At 47.6% G+C, this 17,362-nt stretch overlaps 1 protein-coding gene across 6 annotated transcripts; it reads right to left on the bottom strand.

Annotated features, from left to right (window-relative positions):
* Positions 1–1,994: 1,994 nt before the first annotated feature.
* Positions 1,995–17,038, bottom strand: dxo (decapping exoribonuclease). Of its 6 annotated transcripts, none has more exons than XM_052021819.1 (8): positions 16,947–17,038; positions 14,870–15,102; positions 12,343–12,819; positions 9,489–9,715; positions 7,671–7,890; positions 7,009–7,144; positions 3,898–3,992; positions 1,995–3,025 (listed from the first exon to the last, which is right to left on the bottom strand). In XM_052021819.1, exons 3-8 carry the CDS (start codon positions 12,798–12,800, stop codon positions 2,857–2,859), a joined length of 1,305 nt encoding a protein of 434 aa, XP_051877779.1. In that variant the 5' UTR covers positions 12,801–12,819; positions 14,870–15,102; positions 16,947–17,038; the 3' UTR covers positions 1,995–2,856. The 6 variants fall into 6 exon arrangements, with proteins under 6 accessions (XP_051877779.1, XP_051877778.1, XP_051877777.1 ...); XM_052021818.1 differs by having other exon boundaries at positions 16,922–17,009; XM_052021817.1 differs by having other exon boundaries at positions 16,926–17,000.
* Between the last annotated feature and the right edge of the window lie 324 nt (positions 17,039–17,362).

The following is a 17,362-nucleotide window of genomic DNA, read 5'->3' as shown; positions in this document are numbered from 1 at the left end:
CTCACAAGCGCAGGCACAGAGCGGAAATACTGCTTCATTTCCATGGATATGATTATTTTTAACGAAGGAGCCAACTTCTGATCCTGTGAACTAGAAACACCCAGGATGTGTTTGGTTAATCTTCGAAAATCGCCAGCACCATCCCTCCCGTCAATGGTCCAGTGGGCGTTAGCACCACTGGGGATGGTACTGAGCTACCACAGGGTCACAGGACTTGAGGGGATATCTACATCGATGTGTCCTTTCCCATCACATGATCCTTGTTGGAAAGAGGCCAAATAGAACAATACATTTTACTCCCTGCTTGAACCTTTTGAAGGTAACTGCTTCCTCTTTGTCTCCTTCAGATATACCGATTATGACTTCAATGTAATATAAGTAAACATAATGTGGACCTGAAGGCCATACATTTCACGGACTCACCCACACCTGGTTCAGTTGCTTTTGCTTGTAGACCCCCACACGCTATCCCCTCCTCCTCAACCAAAGACCAACAGGGACCGATTCGGTTTCCTCCTCTCCCTCTTTTTTGGCAAATTATGACATGAAAGGTCATCAACCTGGAATGTTGACTCTGTTTCTCTCTCCCCACAGGCGCTGCCTGGCCTGTAGAGCCTCTCCAGCATTCTCTGATTTTATCTCAGATTTCTGGCATCTGCAGCTTTTCTACTTTCCTGAAGTCTGGAAGTACATGGGCCAGTGTTGGAAACTTGGTGCTCCAATACACACCCATTACTCGGACTCTGGGGGAGGGCAGCAGTGTATGCTGCGCACTAAGTCTGCAAACACCAAACCATCTCTATCTCTTTGAAGATACTGACCTTCATTGTGCATGAGCAAGGGAACTGGTCCTACTGCATTGCTGTGCAAGGAACCGCCACCAACTCCAATGATAAGATTTCTTTATTAGTCACATGTACATTGAAACACAGAGTGAAATGCATCTTTTGCATAAAGTGTTCTGGGGGCAGCCCACAAGTGTCGCCACGCTTCTGGCACCAACATAGCGCGCCCACAACTTCCTAACCCATACGTCTTTGGAATGTGGGAGGAAACTGGAGCACCCGGAGGAAACCCACACAGACACGGGGAGAACGTACAAACTCCTTACAGACAGTGGCTGGAATTGAACCCAGGTCACTGACACTGTAAAGCATTACACTAACCGCTACACTAAATCTTCACAGCAGGGTGACTTTGGTTCAACATTACAGTAGCTCTCAGCTGTAACTTTGACCCAAAGTCCTTGTGGAACACTGATAAAGGTTGGTAAAACCACTGACTGTTCTCAAAAGAAGGGATGCCTGTACCTTTTACTGTATTTTTACCTCATTTACTGTATGTGGTTTGTACTGGTTTTCCCCGCAAGCTTCTCATGGGTTCTAATGGAGCAGGCACGGTAGTCTAGCGGTTAGCATAACACTATTACAGTGCCAGCAACCCGGGTTCAATTCCAGCTGCTGTCTGTAAGGAGTTTGTACGTTCTCCCTGTGTCTGCGTGGGTTTCCTCCGGGTGCTCCAGTTTCCTCCCACATTCCATGGTGCTGAGTCGTTTGGTAACAGTAATTTGATTGTACAACTTAACCCTGGAAAGTTATTGTCAATGGTATCACAAAACTTCCAAATTGGCTAAATCACTGTTTCAATGGAGACAGCATAAATTCATTCCAATGCCACTTTCTACAATAAAATTATGTAGTAACTTGTTGAAAAAAAACTTTATTTCATGTATTTCATGGTGCTGAGTCATTTGGTAACAGTTATTTAATTGTACAACTTAACCCTGAAAAGTTAGGAAGTTCTGGGCTTGCTATGTTGGCGCCAGAAGCGTGGCGACACTTGCGGGCTGCCCCCAGAACACTCTACGCAAAAGATGTATTTCACTGTGTGTTTTGATGTACATGTGACTAATGAAGAGATCTGATCTGATGTGATGTGTGTGTTTCTACGATGAGCTTTCTCCTGTTGACAGAAAAGTTCACTGGGATTCTGAGTGTATTGAAGTCACACCACCTCAGTCATTTCTTGCTCCCGTTCTTTTGTCTCTGACCCAGTTACTTGTAAAACCACGGGATTTTCTAAGATGGGTGAGAATTAAGCGAATTGCGCTGAGACACGTCAGCCTCTGCTGTACTGATAAAGTAGTGTTAAAGGCAGGAGATATTTTCTTTACTTCAAGGGATAGGATTAGTGGGTAGAAGTCTACCCCCCTGGACAGCACAAGTTCATAACATGTATACTGGTTCTGTTTGGAAAGAGGTCACAGAACTGAGAAACAGAAACAGAGTCACACAGCACGGAGACAGGCCCTTTGGCCCACCTGGTCTGTGCTGGCCATCAAGCACCCATTTACAGAAATTCCACAGCAATCCCATTTTATTTACAGGAGGCACAAAGCCTTTGCAAAGGTGACATGGACCGAACACATCCAAGCACAGGCAAGGCGTATCAGACCGTGTGTGGGTGCAGGATTAACCTGTTGTAGCCTTCTTCGAGGAGTTCCTGAAGTCCGAATGTCTCTCGATCCGTGCCGCATGTTACATGTGCTCTGCTCTGAAGTGGCCCTTTCGGTACAGGTCACTGGATGGTACCCATATGGAGAGGTCCTGAAGGTACCAAATGGAGCATTGTTTGTAGAGGGAGAGGGGAGGATGAGCTGGCTGTCAGCTTGGAGAAGTCTGAGTGGTCCTGTGAAGGCACGGTGCCATCTTCAAACTACGCACAACACTCAAACATGGTTTCCACGGCTGGAGGAGCTGTACGTAAATTGTTACAAAGGTTGTTTGACAGATTGGGTACATTAAAGTATAGAAGTGTAAAATACATATTGGTGGCAGATCCAGCACATTGTTCCTTTCAATGGTGAGTCAGATGTTGGGGTTTTTCCTCACCTACAGCACACGAGGCATCTGTGTGTCCAATTATACTTCGCACGTACCAGTCAGGGACGAAGGTGTACGCACCATCTAAATGTACTGAATACGAAATATCTTTACCAGGTTCCCAGGAGAAAAGGGTCACCATCCTAAGACAAAAGAAAGGCCATAAATAACACTAACCTGCTAAACCGATTGGCTGCTCTTAATGAACTCCATAGTAACACAGTTTAGTGGCTCTAAAGTGACTTGATGCCTTCTGCAGAGATAATTGCTACAGTAACCAGTCACATTTACAAGGCATCATAACTATTTATTGCATTAGCTTACGAAGCCCAAGAAGAACAATGTTTCAGAGAGGCCTCCCACTGTCACGAGGAGATAGTGAGTCACTCTTTTACTGCTCACCAGAATATAATTTATTCATAAAGTTGTTAAACATTAAATGGAAAGTACTAATTCAAACGTTACTTTTATTCTATTATAACTATTCCATCACATTTACTAGTTAACCTTTTCTTCCTCTACAATCCATTGAACTTATTTAGAAGTTAACCAGTTTCTGTCTGTCCTAGAGAAACAAAGGACTGCAGATGCTGGAACCTAGATGAAAAACACGATGATGCTGGAGGAACTCAGCAGGCCAGGCAGCATCCGTGGAGAACAGCAGGCAGTCAACGTTTCGGGAGGATCCTGACCCAAAACGTTGGCCGCCTGCTTTTCTCCACGGATGCTGCCTGGCCTGCTGAGTTCCTCCAGCATGGATGTTGAGGTTTGATTTGATTTAGCTCAATATTTGCAGATTAATTTTTAACTTTGTCCGACATTGACAATCTAACGTTAGGCTGGTGAATTAGAATCAATGGATCAATTGGTTATTCTCAAACCCAACCTGACCCTAAATAATCCTTTCCATATAGGCTGAGAAAGCTCGCCTTTCAGATCCAAGCCTCACAAGAGAATTAACCTCCTCCCACACCAGTGGTTCTAAGACTCCTGGAGGACAGTGAGGGAGTTGTACCGGTGATTGTCCTGGGTCACCACGTGCTTCACAAAGGACAGGAACGCATTGCAGAAGTTCAGGCAGACGGCTGGTTTCCAGCAGTTCCACTCGTTCTGTGAGGGAGGGAAGCAGAGGGAACTCTTTCATCTGCAGTCTGGTGTGAAGAGACTTTGTCAAACCAAGATCAATCCCAGTTCTCCATGGAAACCTCACTGTAGCAATGGGGCACTCCATGTCATACTGCCACACACCACAGAGGCATCGGAACTTCATATCCCATGGGAGATCAAGCACCAGCAGTGCGAATCAAACCCGAGGTCCATCAAGCCAGATGCTCAGATATAAAGCTAGAACCCAACCCCATCCTGACCCAACACTGACCAATCCAAACCCAACCTAACCCTGACCTGACCCCAACCAATCCAAACCCCAACCAATCCAAGCCCGACCCAACCCCGACCAATCCAAACCCAACCTGACCCAACCCTGACCAATCCAAACCCAACCCGACCCAACCCCGACCAATCCAAACCCAACCCCGACCAATCCAAACCAAACCCAAAGGCATTACCTGCTTCATACCCGACCTGACCATGACCTCGAGTACAACAGTTAAACATGAGGTGCAAGCCCCTACAATATGCACTGACACTTCACCCAGTCCGACCACAAACACAACAGAGTCAGGTAGCCAGGCTTCGGTCCGATTGTCTGCTGGAGGTGCAGGAACTGAACGCTGCAGCTCTTGTAGACGAGCAACTAAACTGCGACTTCCAGTGTGTGCGGCACTGTCCTTCCACCTGGGTCAAACACCTTGGGGTCGCTCCAGGATAATTCACACGAGACTCTGAACTTAGACCCATCAAGCAGAGCTAAAAAGCCCCCAACATTGCATTATAATATCCTCCATACTAATCACCAGTGGTAATAAAATCTAAAATGGATGCGATCTCTGCTCAAATATCAGTTGATTCCTACAAGACTCACTGGCTAATGCACTGTAAATGCACCATCAGTGGGAAGTCTGCAGGGAGTGATGGAAGAACGAGTTCCTTGCGGACAAGTGTTATTCTATTGGGTGAGTGAGGTTTCATTGTTTGACTGTTCCCACTGAGCTACACTGCAAACCATCTGGGAAGAACTCTGAAAAATCCTTCTGTCTGTAACTGGAAGTGTGTGCAGTGCTCTAGATTCAAACTAGTGTTCTCCTTTTCCTGTCTGGCTCTCCTGCAGTTACACAGGTTTTTATTAATCCTTTGGGGATTTGAGAAAGATTCTGCATTTCTGTAGCATCTTTCAAATGTCAGATCATCCCAACTCGCTTACAAACTCAACTAAGTTATTTGAGGCGATGAAGACGATTGAGGAGGGTAGGGCAGTGGACGTTGTCTACATGGACTTAAGTAAAGCTTTCGACAGTGGTGTTCCACAAGGATCACTGCTGGGACCTCTGTTGTTTGTGATGTACAAATGATCTGGGTGAAAGTGTAGGTCGGCTGATTAGTGAGTTTGCAGATGATACAAAAATTGGTGCATCTGTTGATTGTGAGGATTCAGCAGGATATAGATCAGTTGGAAATATGAGCAGAGAAGTGGCAGATGGAATTTAATCTGGACAAGTGTAAGGTGTTGCAATTTGAGAGATCAAATGCAAGAGGAAAGTTAAGAGTAAATGGAAGGATCCTTAGGAGCACTGATGTAGAACATAGAAAAAACATAGAAAACCTACGGCACAATTCAGGCCCTTCAGCTCACAAAGTTGTGCCGAACATGTCCCTACCTTAGAAATTACTAGGCTTACCCATAGCCCTCTATTTTTCTCAGCTCTATGTACCTATCCAAAAGTCTCTTAAAAGACCCTATCGTATCTGCCTCCATCACCGTTGCCGGCAGCCCTTTCCACGCACTCACCACTCTGAGTAAAAAAACTTACCCCTGACATCTCCTCTAAACCTACTCCCCAGCACCTTAAACCTGTGTCCTCTTGTGGCCACCATTTCAGCCCTGGTAAAAAGCCTCTGACTATCTACCTGATCAATGCCTCTCATCATCTTATACACCTCTATCAGGTCCCCCCTCATCCTCCGTCGTTCCAAGGAGAAAAGGCCGAGTTCCCTCAACCTGCTTTCATAAGGCATGCTCCGCATTCCAGGCAACATCCTTGTAAATCTCCTCTGCACCCTCTCTATGGCTTCCACATCCTTCCTGTAGTGAGGTGACCAGAACTGAGCACAGTACTCCAAGTGTATAGAGGGATCTTGGGATACAAGTCCATAGCTCCCTGAAAGTGGTAACGCAGATAGATATGGTGGTAAGGAAGGTGTATGGCATGCTTGCCTTCATTGGTCAGGGGTATGCAGCTGTATAAAACTTTTGAGTATAAAACTTTGCTTAGGCCGCATTTGGAGTATTGTATGCAGTTCTGGTCGCCCCCTTTCAGGAAGGGTGTGGAGGCTTTGGAGAGGGTGCAGAAGAAGTTCACCAGGACGTTGCCTGGATTAGAGAGGTTGGACAAACTTGGATTGTCTTCTCTGGAGCGTCAGAGGCTGAGGGGCAACGTGAAAAACGTATATAGAATTATCAGAGGCGTAGACAGGGTAGATAGGGTCTTTTTCCCAGTCAATGTCAAATACTAGAGGACATAGGTTTAAGGTGAAAGGGGGAAAGTTTAAGAGATATTTAAAAGGCACATTTCTTTTTTTAAGAAAAAGCACACAGAGTGGTCAGTGCGTGGAATGCAGTGCTAGGGGAGGTGGTGGGAAGAGATAAGAGAGGGGTTTGAGAGGCTTATAGACAAACATATGAGCAGACGGGGAATGGAGGGATATAGACCATGTGCAGGCATAGGGGATTAGTTCAAATTGACATCAGGGTCAGCACAGACATTGTGGGCCAAAGGGCCTGTTCCTGTGCTGTACTGATCCATGTCTACAGACGATGCAGAACTGCATTCGGAACCACCAGCCACTTTGTGCACAGCAAGGATTGTTTGCACAGAGAATGGTTGACCTGAACTGTTAACTCTGTTCCTCTTTCCACAGATGCTATCTGACCCACTGAGTGTCTCCACCACTTTTTGTTTTTATTTCAGATTTTCAGCATCTGAAGTTTTTTTTTTGATCGGCGTACCTTGACCAGCTGATGAATCTTCATTGTTTCAAAAGTCTGAAGTGAGACCACTGTGCCATTGTCATTCCGAAAACCTGCGATTATCTGAGGTACTCCTGGCAAGAAGGACTGCGCCCACCATTTCAGTAGTTTAAATCTACAAAGACAAGGTTAGAGTGGTCAGAAACTCCAGTTGCCTTTGTTCTGCTCTGTAGCCCACTGCCAAACATTTGGCAAATGTTACACTGGAACATCGGAGGCCTATCACCATCTCTTACCTGCATCTACCTATCACCACCCTGTACCCACCCCACCTCCCCTCTTTTGTCCACCTATCACTGCTCTGCTATTCCCTCCTATATATTGGGCTTCCCCTTTTCCTATCTTCAGTCCTGAAGAAGGATCCTGACCCGAAACGTTGACCACCTGCTTTTCTCCACGGATGCTGCCTGGCCTGCTGAGTTCCTTGTGTTTTTCATTCAATTTATCAATGACTTTATGATTCAGGGGCGTGTAGGAATGAACAATAAATGCCGGCATTGCCCACACCCCGAACTCCAGAAATCACACCAGTCGGCAGGACAGCACTGCCCTGCCCTGCTGGTGTTCTGCCTTGCAGAGTGAAGGGCAATTGCTCAGGCTGACGCTTAATAATAATTGATTTAACCTTCGCCTTTACCAACCTAAGGAAGTTTCTCTCCTGGTTTGCACTGTAGATCTCTCTGCTGGTCTTTAGCTCCAGGTAACACTGTGGGGCCTTTAACCTTGGGTCTGAGCCGTCTTTGCAATCCACCTCACCGGAGAACACAAGGGAGTGATCGTTCAGTCGTGTTCGGACCACACAACAGAACGCTTCATTGGTGTTTACCACCCCGGCTGGGTCTGGGCTCCCATCTGGTTTATCTGAAAGAAGTGATGTGAATGTTAATCGACTTTCCACCTTCCTGTCCTCATTTCCCAGGGCATCACTGCATGGATGCACTTCTAGGAGTTTCAGGCAACCATCAGCTCTGGGGACGTTTATCCCACGTATGGCCACAGTGTGTGCATTGCCAACTATTTGACCACAGAAGGCATCAACCAGCATATGTACATGTTCCAGCAACTGGCATGGAACTATGGCTCATTATTTACTCACCCCCCACTTCTGGGGAGGCTGAAACATTGCTCAGGTAGAGATAAATCTTTTCCACTGGCCTGTAGCGGACAAGATTTAAGGATCTAGAGGAACGGCACCTCATATTCCGCCTGGGCAGTGTCCAACCTGACGGCATCAACATTGATTTCACTAACTTCTGGTAACCCCTTGCCTCTGCCCTCTCCCACTTATCCCACCAGCCCCCATCACCCCATCTTTCGCCTCCCCCACCCTCTCGATCTGCCCCTCACCCACACCTTCCTCCCTCCAGTTCCCCTCCCCACCTCCCTCCCTTTATTCAATGGTCCACTGTCCTCTCCTATCAGATTCCATCTTCAGCCCTTTGTCACTTCCACCTATCACCTCCCAGCTTCTCGCATCATTCCCACTCTCCCCCCTCCCTCACCTCCCTATCACCCCCCCTCCCTCACCTGGATCCACCTCTCACCTGCCAACTCTTGCTCCACCCCCCCCCCCCCACCTTTTTATACTATCTCCCCTTCAGTGCTCATCTTTGCAATCTGTTCTCTTCCCAACAGATCCACAAGCAGGTTATCTACGAATTTAATCTGTGTCAAGTGAGATTAGATGTCCATCAGCCTTTGCTACGTGCAATGATGGGTAAATTTCACTTCGCATCGAGTTGCCGGGTGAAGAATAACCAGCAGCACGATCACATTGGGTGTCTGTCCAAATCTGCCTGTAATCTGACTGACACTTTCACCCTCACAACAGAGGGTTGAGGTGCTCACGGCTGCAGATGGCAGGGTGCAGAATAAACGCTAGAATTCTAGGCGCTCCCTGTGACATCTCACCCCCCTCCCCCCGGAGCATGTGGATGTCGATTTAATAAACAAGCTGTCACTAACCTGCTGTGTTTATTGGCTGATTGTTCATGGAGCTCCTTTAAGGTCTGAAAAATGGCGAGTTTTTTGTTTAAACCTTATTTACCAGCAGCATTGAAGGAGGCCATTCAGCCCATCAAGTCTATGCCAGATCACAGAACACTCCCATTCCCCACTGATTTTTCCCATAACCTATTCTCCTCACATTCCCAGCGATTCTCCAGATTCTACCACTCACCTACAAGGAACAATTCAGTGGCCAATTAGCCTACCGACTCCTTAGAAGGTGCGAGGAAACCGGAGCACTTGGGGGAAACACATACAAGTCACAGGGAGAATGTACAAACTCCACACCGACAGCAGCGGAGGTCAAGATCGAACCTGGAGTTGTGAAGAGTGGCACTACCAGCTCGTCATTGGACAAAGTTTTCTTAACCAGGTTCAGCTGAGCAAATGCAGTGACCCGAATGAAATCTAGTCTGACCCAAGGCCGTGAAAGTTTTGGATGGGTCCCTCACCTGCGCACAAATACTGCTCAAACTTGTATCCTCCATACATCAGTTCTTCTTGCTGTTCGGTCCGCTGCTGTCTCTGGCGTCTGGCTTCCTCAGTCTCCACCTCACTCATGTAATAGGTTCCATTAAACAGGCTCACGGCCATCAACCAGCCCTCTCTATTCTCATAAGGGGTGGTGAGGATTTTTGTCAGGTGCCCTCTCCATGTGATGAAGTCCGTGTGCAGCTGACTGCAAATAAAAAGGGGACAGTTGCACAAGCAAATACAAACAGGCATACACTTTTACACACACACAAGGGGGAGGAAACATTTAGTTTGTGATGGTGTAACAGAGATGTTGCAAAAGGAGGAAAGGCAGCTGGCAGAGTAAGTGTTAAACACAGGGCTGACTATTGCGTGAGTCAGTTGTACAGCACAGAAACAGACCCTTCTTCCCATAATGTCCATGCTGACCACACCAAATAACCTGGCACTTTGCAGTAAAATGGACTTTTTTTTGTTCTAATTGTGTTCTAGATGCCACAGCCAAGAAAGCTCACCAGTGCCTCTACTTCCTCAGGAGGCTAAAGAAATTCATTTTGTTCCCCTTGACTCTCACCAACTTTTATTGATGCACCATAGAAAGCATCCTATCTGGATGTATCTCCGCTTGGTTGGCAACTGCTCTTCCCAGGACCGCAAGAAACTGCAGAGAGTTGTGGACATGGCCCAGCACATCACAGACACCAGCCTCCCCTCCATGGACTCTGTCTTTATCTCTCGCTGTCTTGGTGAAGCAGCCAGCATAATCAAAGACCCCACCCACCCGGGTCATTCTCTCTTCTCTCCTCTTCCATCAGGTAGAAGATACAGAAGCCTGAGGGCACGTACCACCAGACTTAAGGACAGCTTCTACCCCACTGTGATGGACTATTGAATGATTCCCTTATACAATGAGATGGACTATGACCTCACGATCTACCTTGTTGTGACCTTGCACCTTATTGCACTGCACTTTCTCTGTAGCTGTGACACTTTACTGTTATTGTTTTTACCTGTACTACCTCAATGCACTCTGTACTAACCCAATGTAACTGCACTGTGTAATGAATTGACCTGTACGATCGGTACGCAAGACAAGTTTTTCCACTGTACCTCAGTACAAGTGACAATAATAAACCAATACCAAAAATTGTGTTTAATGTATGCCTTTCTTGTGAATGCTGCTTATCTGATGCTGTGTGTCTGTGATGCTGCTGCAAGTAAGTTTTTCATTGCACCCGTGCACACATGGACTTGTGCAGATGACAATAAACTTGAGTTATGCTCGATGTTGGATTTGCAAATTTTCTAGACTATTGGATGTTATTCAATGCGAACACATTTTTAATTCCCCTTTTCAGATGTCACACAGTGTTACTATAAATTTCCCAGTGGACCAGGCAAGTTTAAGGGAGTGTAGGAAACAGGGCCCTGGTCAGTTGAGAGACAGCACAGGAACTGGAGCACCAATGATGGGAGCTCTGCCAAGCTGGAAGGGAGTGCGGCAAACATGACCTGTTGAGCCAGGGGCCGAACCGGTGGATCAGCTAGTGGAATGTCAGAGCCCCATTGACCAGCACTTGGTCTGTAGCCTTTCCTACCTCGGCAATTCAAGTGCTCGTCTAGATACTTCCTAAACGTTGTGAGAGCCTCGGCCTCCACCACCCCCTCAGGCAAGTGCATCGTGCCTATTTGCCCTGGCAGACAGCCCACAAGACAAAGGAGCAGAAGTAGGCCGTTCGGCCCATCGAGTCTGCTCTGCTACCTCACCATGAGCTAAACTATTCTCCCATCGAGCCCCAATTCCCGGCCTTCTCCCCATATCCCTTGATACCCTGACTAATTAGATACCTATCAATCTCCTCCTTAAACATCCCCAATGTTCGGGCCTCCACAGCTGTATGTGGCAAAGAATTCCATAAATCCACGACCCTCTGGCTAAAGAAATTTCTCCTTATTTCTGTTCTAAACGGGTACCCTCTAATTCTAAGACTGTGCCCTCTGGTCCTGGACTCACCCTCCAAGGGAAACAGCCTGGCCACATCTACTCTGTCCAGTCCTTTCAACATTCAAAATGCTTCTATGAGGTCCCCTCTCATCCTTCCGTACTCCATTGAGTACAGTCCAAGAGCCGACAAACACACATCGTATGTAAGCCCTTTCATTTCAAGCCCACAGCACCCAAAGGAAGAAGCTACATTGTCAGACATGAGATGTCCTCTGCTCCCCTCCTCTTCCTAACACAGAATCCCCCTCCTCTCTCCAACACAATGGACTGCAGGATACGATTTAAATTTGGGATCCAAGTCTGCCTTATGAAGCTGAGCTTCCTATAAAGCAACAAATAAAATACCACAGATGCTGGAAATCTGAAATAAAATAGCAAATACTGTAAGTACACAGGTCAGGCAACAACTGTTACCATTTCAGGTCGTGACCTTTTGTCTGGTTCTCTCTCCGCAGATGCTGCCTGACCTGCTGAGTCTTTCCAGCATTCTCTTATTTTCCAAAGCAAAACACTTCACTCTACACCACCCCAGGATTAAAGAGTATCTGCAGTCTGAGTGCAGATGGACTTCAAGCTGACAGCACAAGAGATTCCCTAGAGGAGAGAGTCTTGCTTCAGGTCAGTAATACCAGATTCTCACGATGCTGTTCATTCTGTAGCAACACTGTGTAGCTGTGTTTGTCTTGAGCTGGATAAGTATCCAAAAGGAAAGAATTTGCACAGCTCTGGGGAAGAGTGAGACTGGCTAGTTGCTGTTGCACAGAGAGAGTGCAGACCTGATAGGCCGAATGGCCTCATTCCCTGCTGTAATCACTCCTTGAACTTACTTTGTCACAGCTGGGGACCCGTCCTCTGCAGCCAGTGTTGGGAACTTGTGTTTGTTTAGTAAAATCCACCTCAGGATGTGGTCCAGCTTCTCCTTAATGTCGTCGTTCCTTTTTATATACCGGTCTTTGAATCCGTCTCGCAGGTCAAAGTGCGGCTTCTTGTTGGAGGGCATCCTACAGTACTTCAGCTGCCTGTCGTCGTTAAAGAGCTGCCGGTGGGAGTCCAGTGAAAAACAGCCTATCTCAACAGGCTGCCTGTAGTCAGGAAACCTCAGGTCATAATGGCCTGGGAGCACGGGCAGGCCACGTGCACATTTGTCCCCAGTGTTCTTGTCTGAAGGGCTGGGTCTGCCCGGGGCCACACGCCTCACTTTCAGTAGACTCTCTGGAACATCATCTGCTCTCCGCTTAGAGGCTCTCCAGCTCGAACCCCCACTGGGATTGAAATGCTTCTCCATCCCTTCACTGACTGAAAGCCTGTAACATACGAGCAAAAATAACAGATCAACAGAAATCAGCAATGTTACTTTCCAAACATAGGACTTGAATTTTTCAATGTTTTTTTTTGTGGTTCATTTCTCTGCTTTATTCCTATTGGATATTTTAGGTTATTGAAAAAGTCAAGAGGTGCCTGGTGGAACAGCTGATCTTGAATAAACTACTTGAATAGAAGAGTCAAAACCTCCTCCTCTCTTGAAGGCAATCTCTGCCAGTTAGGCATGGTTTAAAGGTTGGCACAACATGGTGGGCCGAAGGGCCTGTATTGTGCTGTATTGTTCTACGGTTCTATGTGGTCTTCCACCGGGCAGCTTGTGGTCTAGGATGATTCTGCATGAGAAGGGAACAGAGTTCTTGTTTCCTCTCGCCACAGAATGGAACCTGCAGCTGAGTAGCTTAATCCAATTAAAGGGTTTGTGGGCTTCTCACCCCCCAGTTGAGCCCCAGTACCACAGGCTCAGCTAAGGTGCAGGAGTTAGAACCCCTCTGGTAACATCCTCATCATCCTGTGCTGCTTTCCTCTGCGGCCTCAGCACCGGGCAAGCAAAGCCCTCATCTTTTCATTCCCTCTCAGCTTATCTATCAGAAGACCATAAGATATAAATTGATAAATTGGTTTATTATTGTCACATGTACTGTGGTGCCGTGAAAAACTTTGTTTTGCATGCCATCCATACAGATCCTTTCATCACATCAGTGCATTGAGGTAGTACAAGGGGAAACAATAACTGGATGCAGATTAAAGTGTTACAGTTACAGGGAAAGGGTAGTGCAGGCAGACAATAAAGTGCAAAACCCTGACCACACTCTTAACAGCGTGGAGGAACAGAGGGATCTTGGGGTCCACGTCCATAGATCCCTCAAGGTTGCCGCGCAGGTCAATAGAGTTGTTAAAAATGCCTATGGTCTGTTGGCCTTCATTAGTCGGGGTATTGAGTTCAAGAGCCGTGAGGTGATGTTGCAGCTCTATAGAACTGTGGTCAGACCACACTTGGAGTATTGTGTTCCGTTCTGGTCGCCTCACTATAAGGAGGATGTAGAAGCTTTAGAGAGGGTGCAGAGGAGATTTCCCAGGATGGTGCCTGGATTGGAGAGCATGTCTTATGAAGATAGGTTGAGCGAGCTGGGGCTTTTCTCTTTGGAGAGGAGGAGGATGAGACGTGATTTGATAGAGGTGTACAAGATGATAAGAGGCATAGATCGAGTGGACAGTCAGAGACTTTTCCCAGGTGAAAATAGCTAAAACGAGAGGGCATAATTTTAAGGTGATTGGAGGAAGGTTTTACACAGAGAGTGGTGGGTGTGTGGAACACACTGCCAGCAGAGGTTGTGGGGGCAGATACATTAGGGACATTTAAGAGACTCTTAGATAGACACATGAATGATAGAGAAATGGGGGTGCTACGTGGGAGGGAATGGTTAGATAGATCTTAGAGCAGGAAGAAATGTCGGCACAACATCGTGGGCCAAAGGGCCTGTACTGTGCTGTAATGTTCTATGTTCTATGAAGGGGTAGATTGTGAGGTCAAGAGTCCATCTTATCCTACCAGGGGACCATTCAATAGTCTTATAACAGCGGGATAGAAGCTGTCCTTGAGCCTGGTGGTACGTGCTTTCAGGCTTTTGTATCTTCTGCCCGATGGGAGGGGGGAGAAGAGAGCATATCTGGGGTGGGTGGGGTCTTTGATTACATTGGCTGCTTTTCACCATGGCAGCAAGAAGTGTAGACAGAGTCCATGGAGGGGAAGCTGGTTTCTGTGATTTGCTGAGCTGTGTCCACAACTCTTTGAAGTTTTTTTGCAGTCTCAGGCAGAGCAGTTGCCATACCAAGCCGTGATGCATCTGGCAATTCGGCCCATCAAGTCTGCTCCGCCATTTAATCATGGCTGATTTTTTCTCTCCTGCCTTCTCCCTATAATCCTTAATCCCTTTACCAATCAGGAACCTATCAATCTCTGCCTTAAATACACCCAATCACTCCACAGCCCTCTGTGGCAACAAATTCCACAGATTCACCAGCCTCTCTTACCTCAGTATGCCTTCCTGCAACTGACGTCCTTTACTGCTTCCCACTGGCAAAGCCAATATTGAACGTGAGGTCCTTCCAGTAGATCATCCCCGACTCAATACCGTCTCCTTGCACCGAGGGCTCCAGGCGATGGGTTGTGACGTGGAATTAACATTGGTAACAAGAATCACTCTGCAGGTTTTCAATGTTGACAAACCATCAGAATCGAAGTGCCAATCAAACATTAGTTTGTCCTAAAACACAGAATGGAATGCAGTTAAACATTAAAATCATTTTCTACCTCCCTCAAAATCAACTTAACATACTTTCTACCCATAGAACAGTACAGCACAATACAGGCCCTTCGGCCCAGAATGTTGTGCCGACCTTTAAACCTCGCCTAAGACTATCTAACCCCTTCCTCCCACATATCCCTCTATTTTAAATTCCTCCATATGCTTATCTAGCAATCTCTTGAATTTGACCAATGTACCTGCCTCCACCACCACTCCAGGCAGCACATTCCATGCCCCAACCACACTCTGGGTAAAAAACCTCCCTCTGATATCTCCATTGGACTTCCCACCCATTACTTTAAAGCCATGCCCTCTTGTATTGAGCATCGGTGCCCTGGGAGAGAGGCGCTGGCTGTCTACTCTATCTATTCCTCTTAATATTTTGTACACCTCTATCATGATGATGGATGTTGCCTTCCTGAGGCAGTGCCTCCTGTAGATACTATCGATGGTGGGGAGGGATGTGCCTGTGATGTATTGGGCTGAGTCAACTACTCTACTCTCTGCAGCTCTTACATTCCAGCGCATTTGAATTGCTGTATCAGACCATGATGCAACCAGTCAGGATACTTTCAACAGTACATAGAACATGCAACAGTACAGCACCGGACAGGCCATTCGGCCTAGAATGTTGTGTTGATCTTTTTCTTAAATTAAATTTTATTTACAGCGTGGTAACAGGCCCTTCCAGCCCAACGAGTCCGCACCACCCATTTTAAACCCCCAAGTTAACCTACCCGTACGTCTTTAGAATGTGGGAGGAAACCAGAGCACCCAGAGGAAACCCACGCAGACGCGGGAGAACGCACAAACTCCTTACAGACAGCGACGGGAATCGAAACCCGATCGCTGGCGCCGTAATAGCATCGCGCTAACTGCTGCGCTACCGTGCCGCCGATTTATACTAAATATATTCTTCTTGGGTATCGTCCATATCCCTCCATTCCCCCGCAGGAGGACGGAACTGGAAACCGGTCCGTCCACGGCTTCCGACCGTCCCCGCCGCCGGAGCTTCATTGATCCAGAAACAAATTGTTAAAAAAAGATAAAAACCCCGCGGCTGAAGATCAGAAACCGACCGGGGGCCGGTGCAGGTCCTCTGTGGAGAGGGTTAGAGTTTCACACCAACGACCATCAACATAGTCGGGCTAAAATAACAATACAGAGGATAAAATATAAACTTGTGAACGAACTACTTGCTTAGTGCAGGAACAGTGTCTATCCAAAACGCTCTCGTTCTCCTTCTCTGCAAAGAGTAAAGCCCAGCTCCCTTAGTCTCTCCCTGGTAAATCTCCTCTGCACCCTTTCCAACGCTTCCACACCCTTCCTATAATGAGGCGACCAGAACTGGACACAGTAGGTGTAGTCTACCTGTTGCTGTTCAGCGTGGTTCGGAGGGGAACCTGCCAGTGCATTAGATCAGGCAGAGCTGAGGCTCTGAGCAGGGAGTGGTGTGGGTGCCAGGGCAGTTCCTGACAGTGAGTTACACCGGCCTGGGGGAGGGCAGGACGGGAGGAACTGGGACTGCGCTCCTTCAGCTCACCATCAGTGACCCTGCCGGAGAGGAGCTGGAAGGAGGAGGGGAAGGGACGTGGAGACACAGGAGGCGGCAGCTGCCGGGATCCGGAACGTTGCACCTTCGCCACTTCCCCAGCCCGGAGAGTTTTGTGACTGGACCGATCCGTTCCCTCAGCTTGAACTCCCGCGCCCCCAATGGCGGACGTGTCGCCTTTCGTGTCCCGGTCCCCTCCCGCCGCCTTCCCCCTCGGTAACGCACCGACCTCCGTCCCTCTTCCTCCGACCTTTGATCCTCCGGCCGGCGGCGGCGGCGGGCCGGTTCTCCCCGGAGCTCGCAGGAGGACGGAACCGGAAACCGGTCCGTCCGCGGCTTCCGACCGTCCCCGCCGCCGGAGCTTCATTGATCCAGAAACAAATCGTTAAAAAAAAGATAAAAATCCCGCGGCTGAAGATCAGAAACCGACCGGGGGCCGGTGCAGAAACGGTGCGGATCCCCTGTGGAGGGAGTTAGAGTTTCACACCAACGACCCTCAACATAGTCGGGCTAAAATACAAAGTAACAATACAGAGGATAAAATATAAACTTGTGAACGAACGACTTGCTTAGTGCAGGAACAGGGCCTTTGTTTCTGTTTATATTTATATTTATTTTTATATTGGTCGCACCTGGAACCTAATTGTTCCTTTCTGCCCGCCGCGG

This window comes from Pristis pectinata, chromosome 8 (assembly GCF_009764475.1).
Source record: "Pristis pectinata isolate sPriPec2 chromosome 8, sPriPec2.1.pri, whole genome shotgun sequence".
In the NCBI taxonomy this organism is placed as follows: domain Eukaryota; kingdom Metazoa; phylum Chordata; class Chondrichthyes; order Rhinopristiformes; family Pristidae; genus Pristis; species Pristis pectinata.
Note: the sequence above shows the minus strand (reverse complement) of the source record. Positions and strands in the feature narration are given on the sequence as shown.

Excerpts from the sequence above, each read along its gene's own strand:
- dxo (XM_052021819.1), bottom strand. The coding sequence starts at position 12,800 with ATGGAGAAGCATTTCAATCCCAGTGGGGGTTCGAGCTGGAGAGCCTCT. Across the intron at positions 7,891-9,488 it reads TGAGCAGTATTTGTGCGCAG|ATAAACCAGATGGGAGCCCA; the intron begins GTGAGGGACCCA and ends CACTTCTTTCAG. Across the intron at positions 7,145-7,670 it reads CAGGAGAGAAACTTCCTTAG|ATTTAAACTACTGAAATGGT; the intron begins GTTGGTAAAGGC and ends TTGTCTTTGTAG.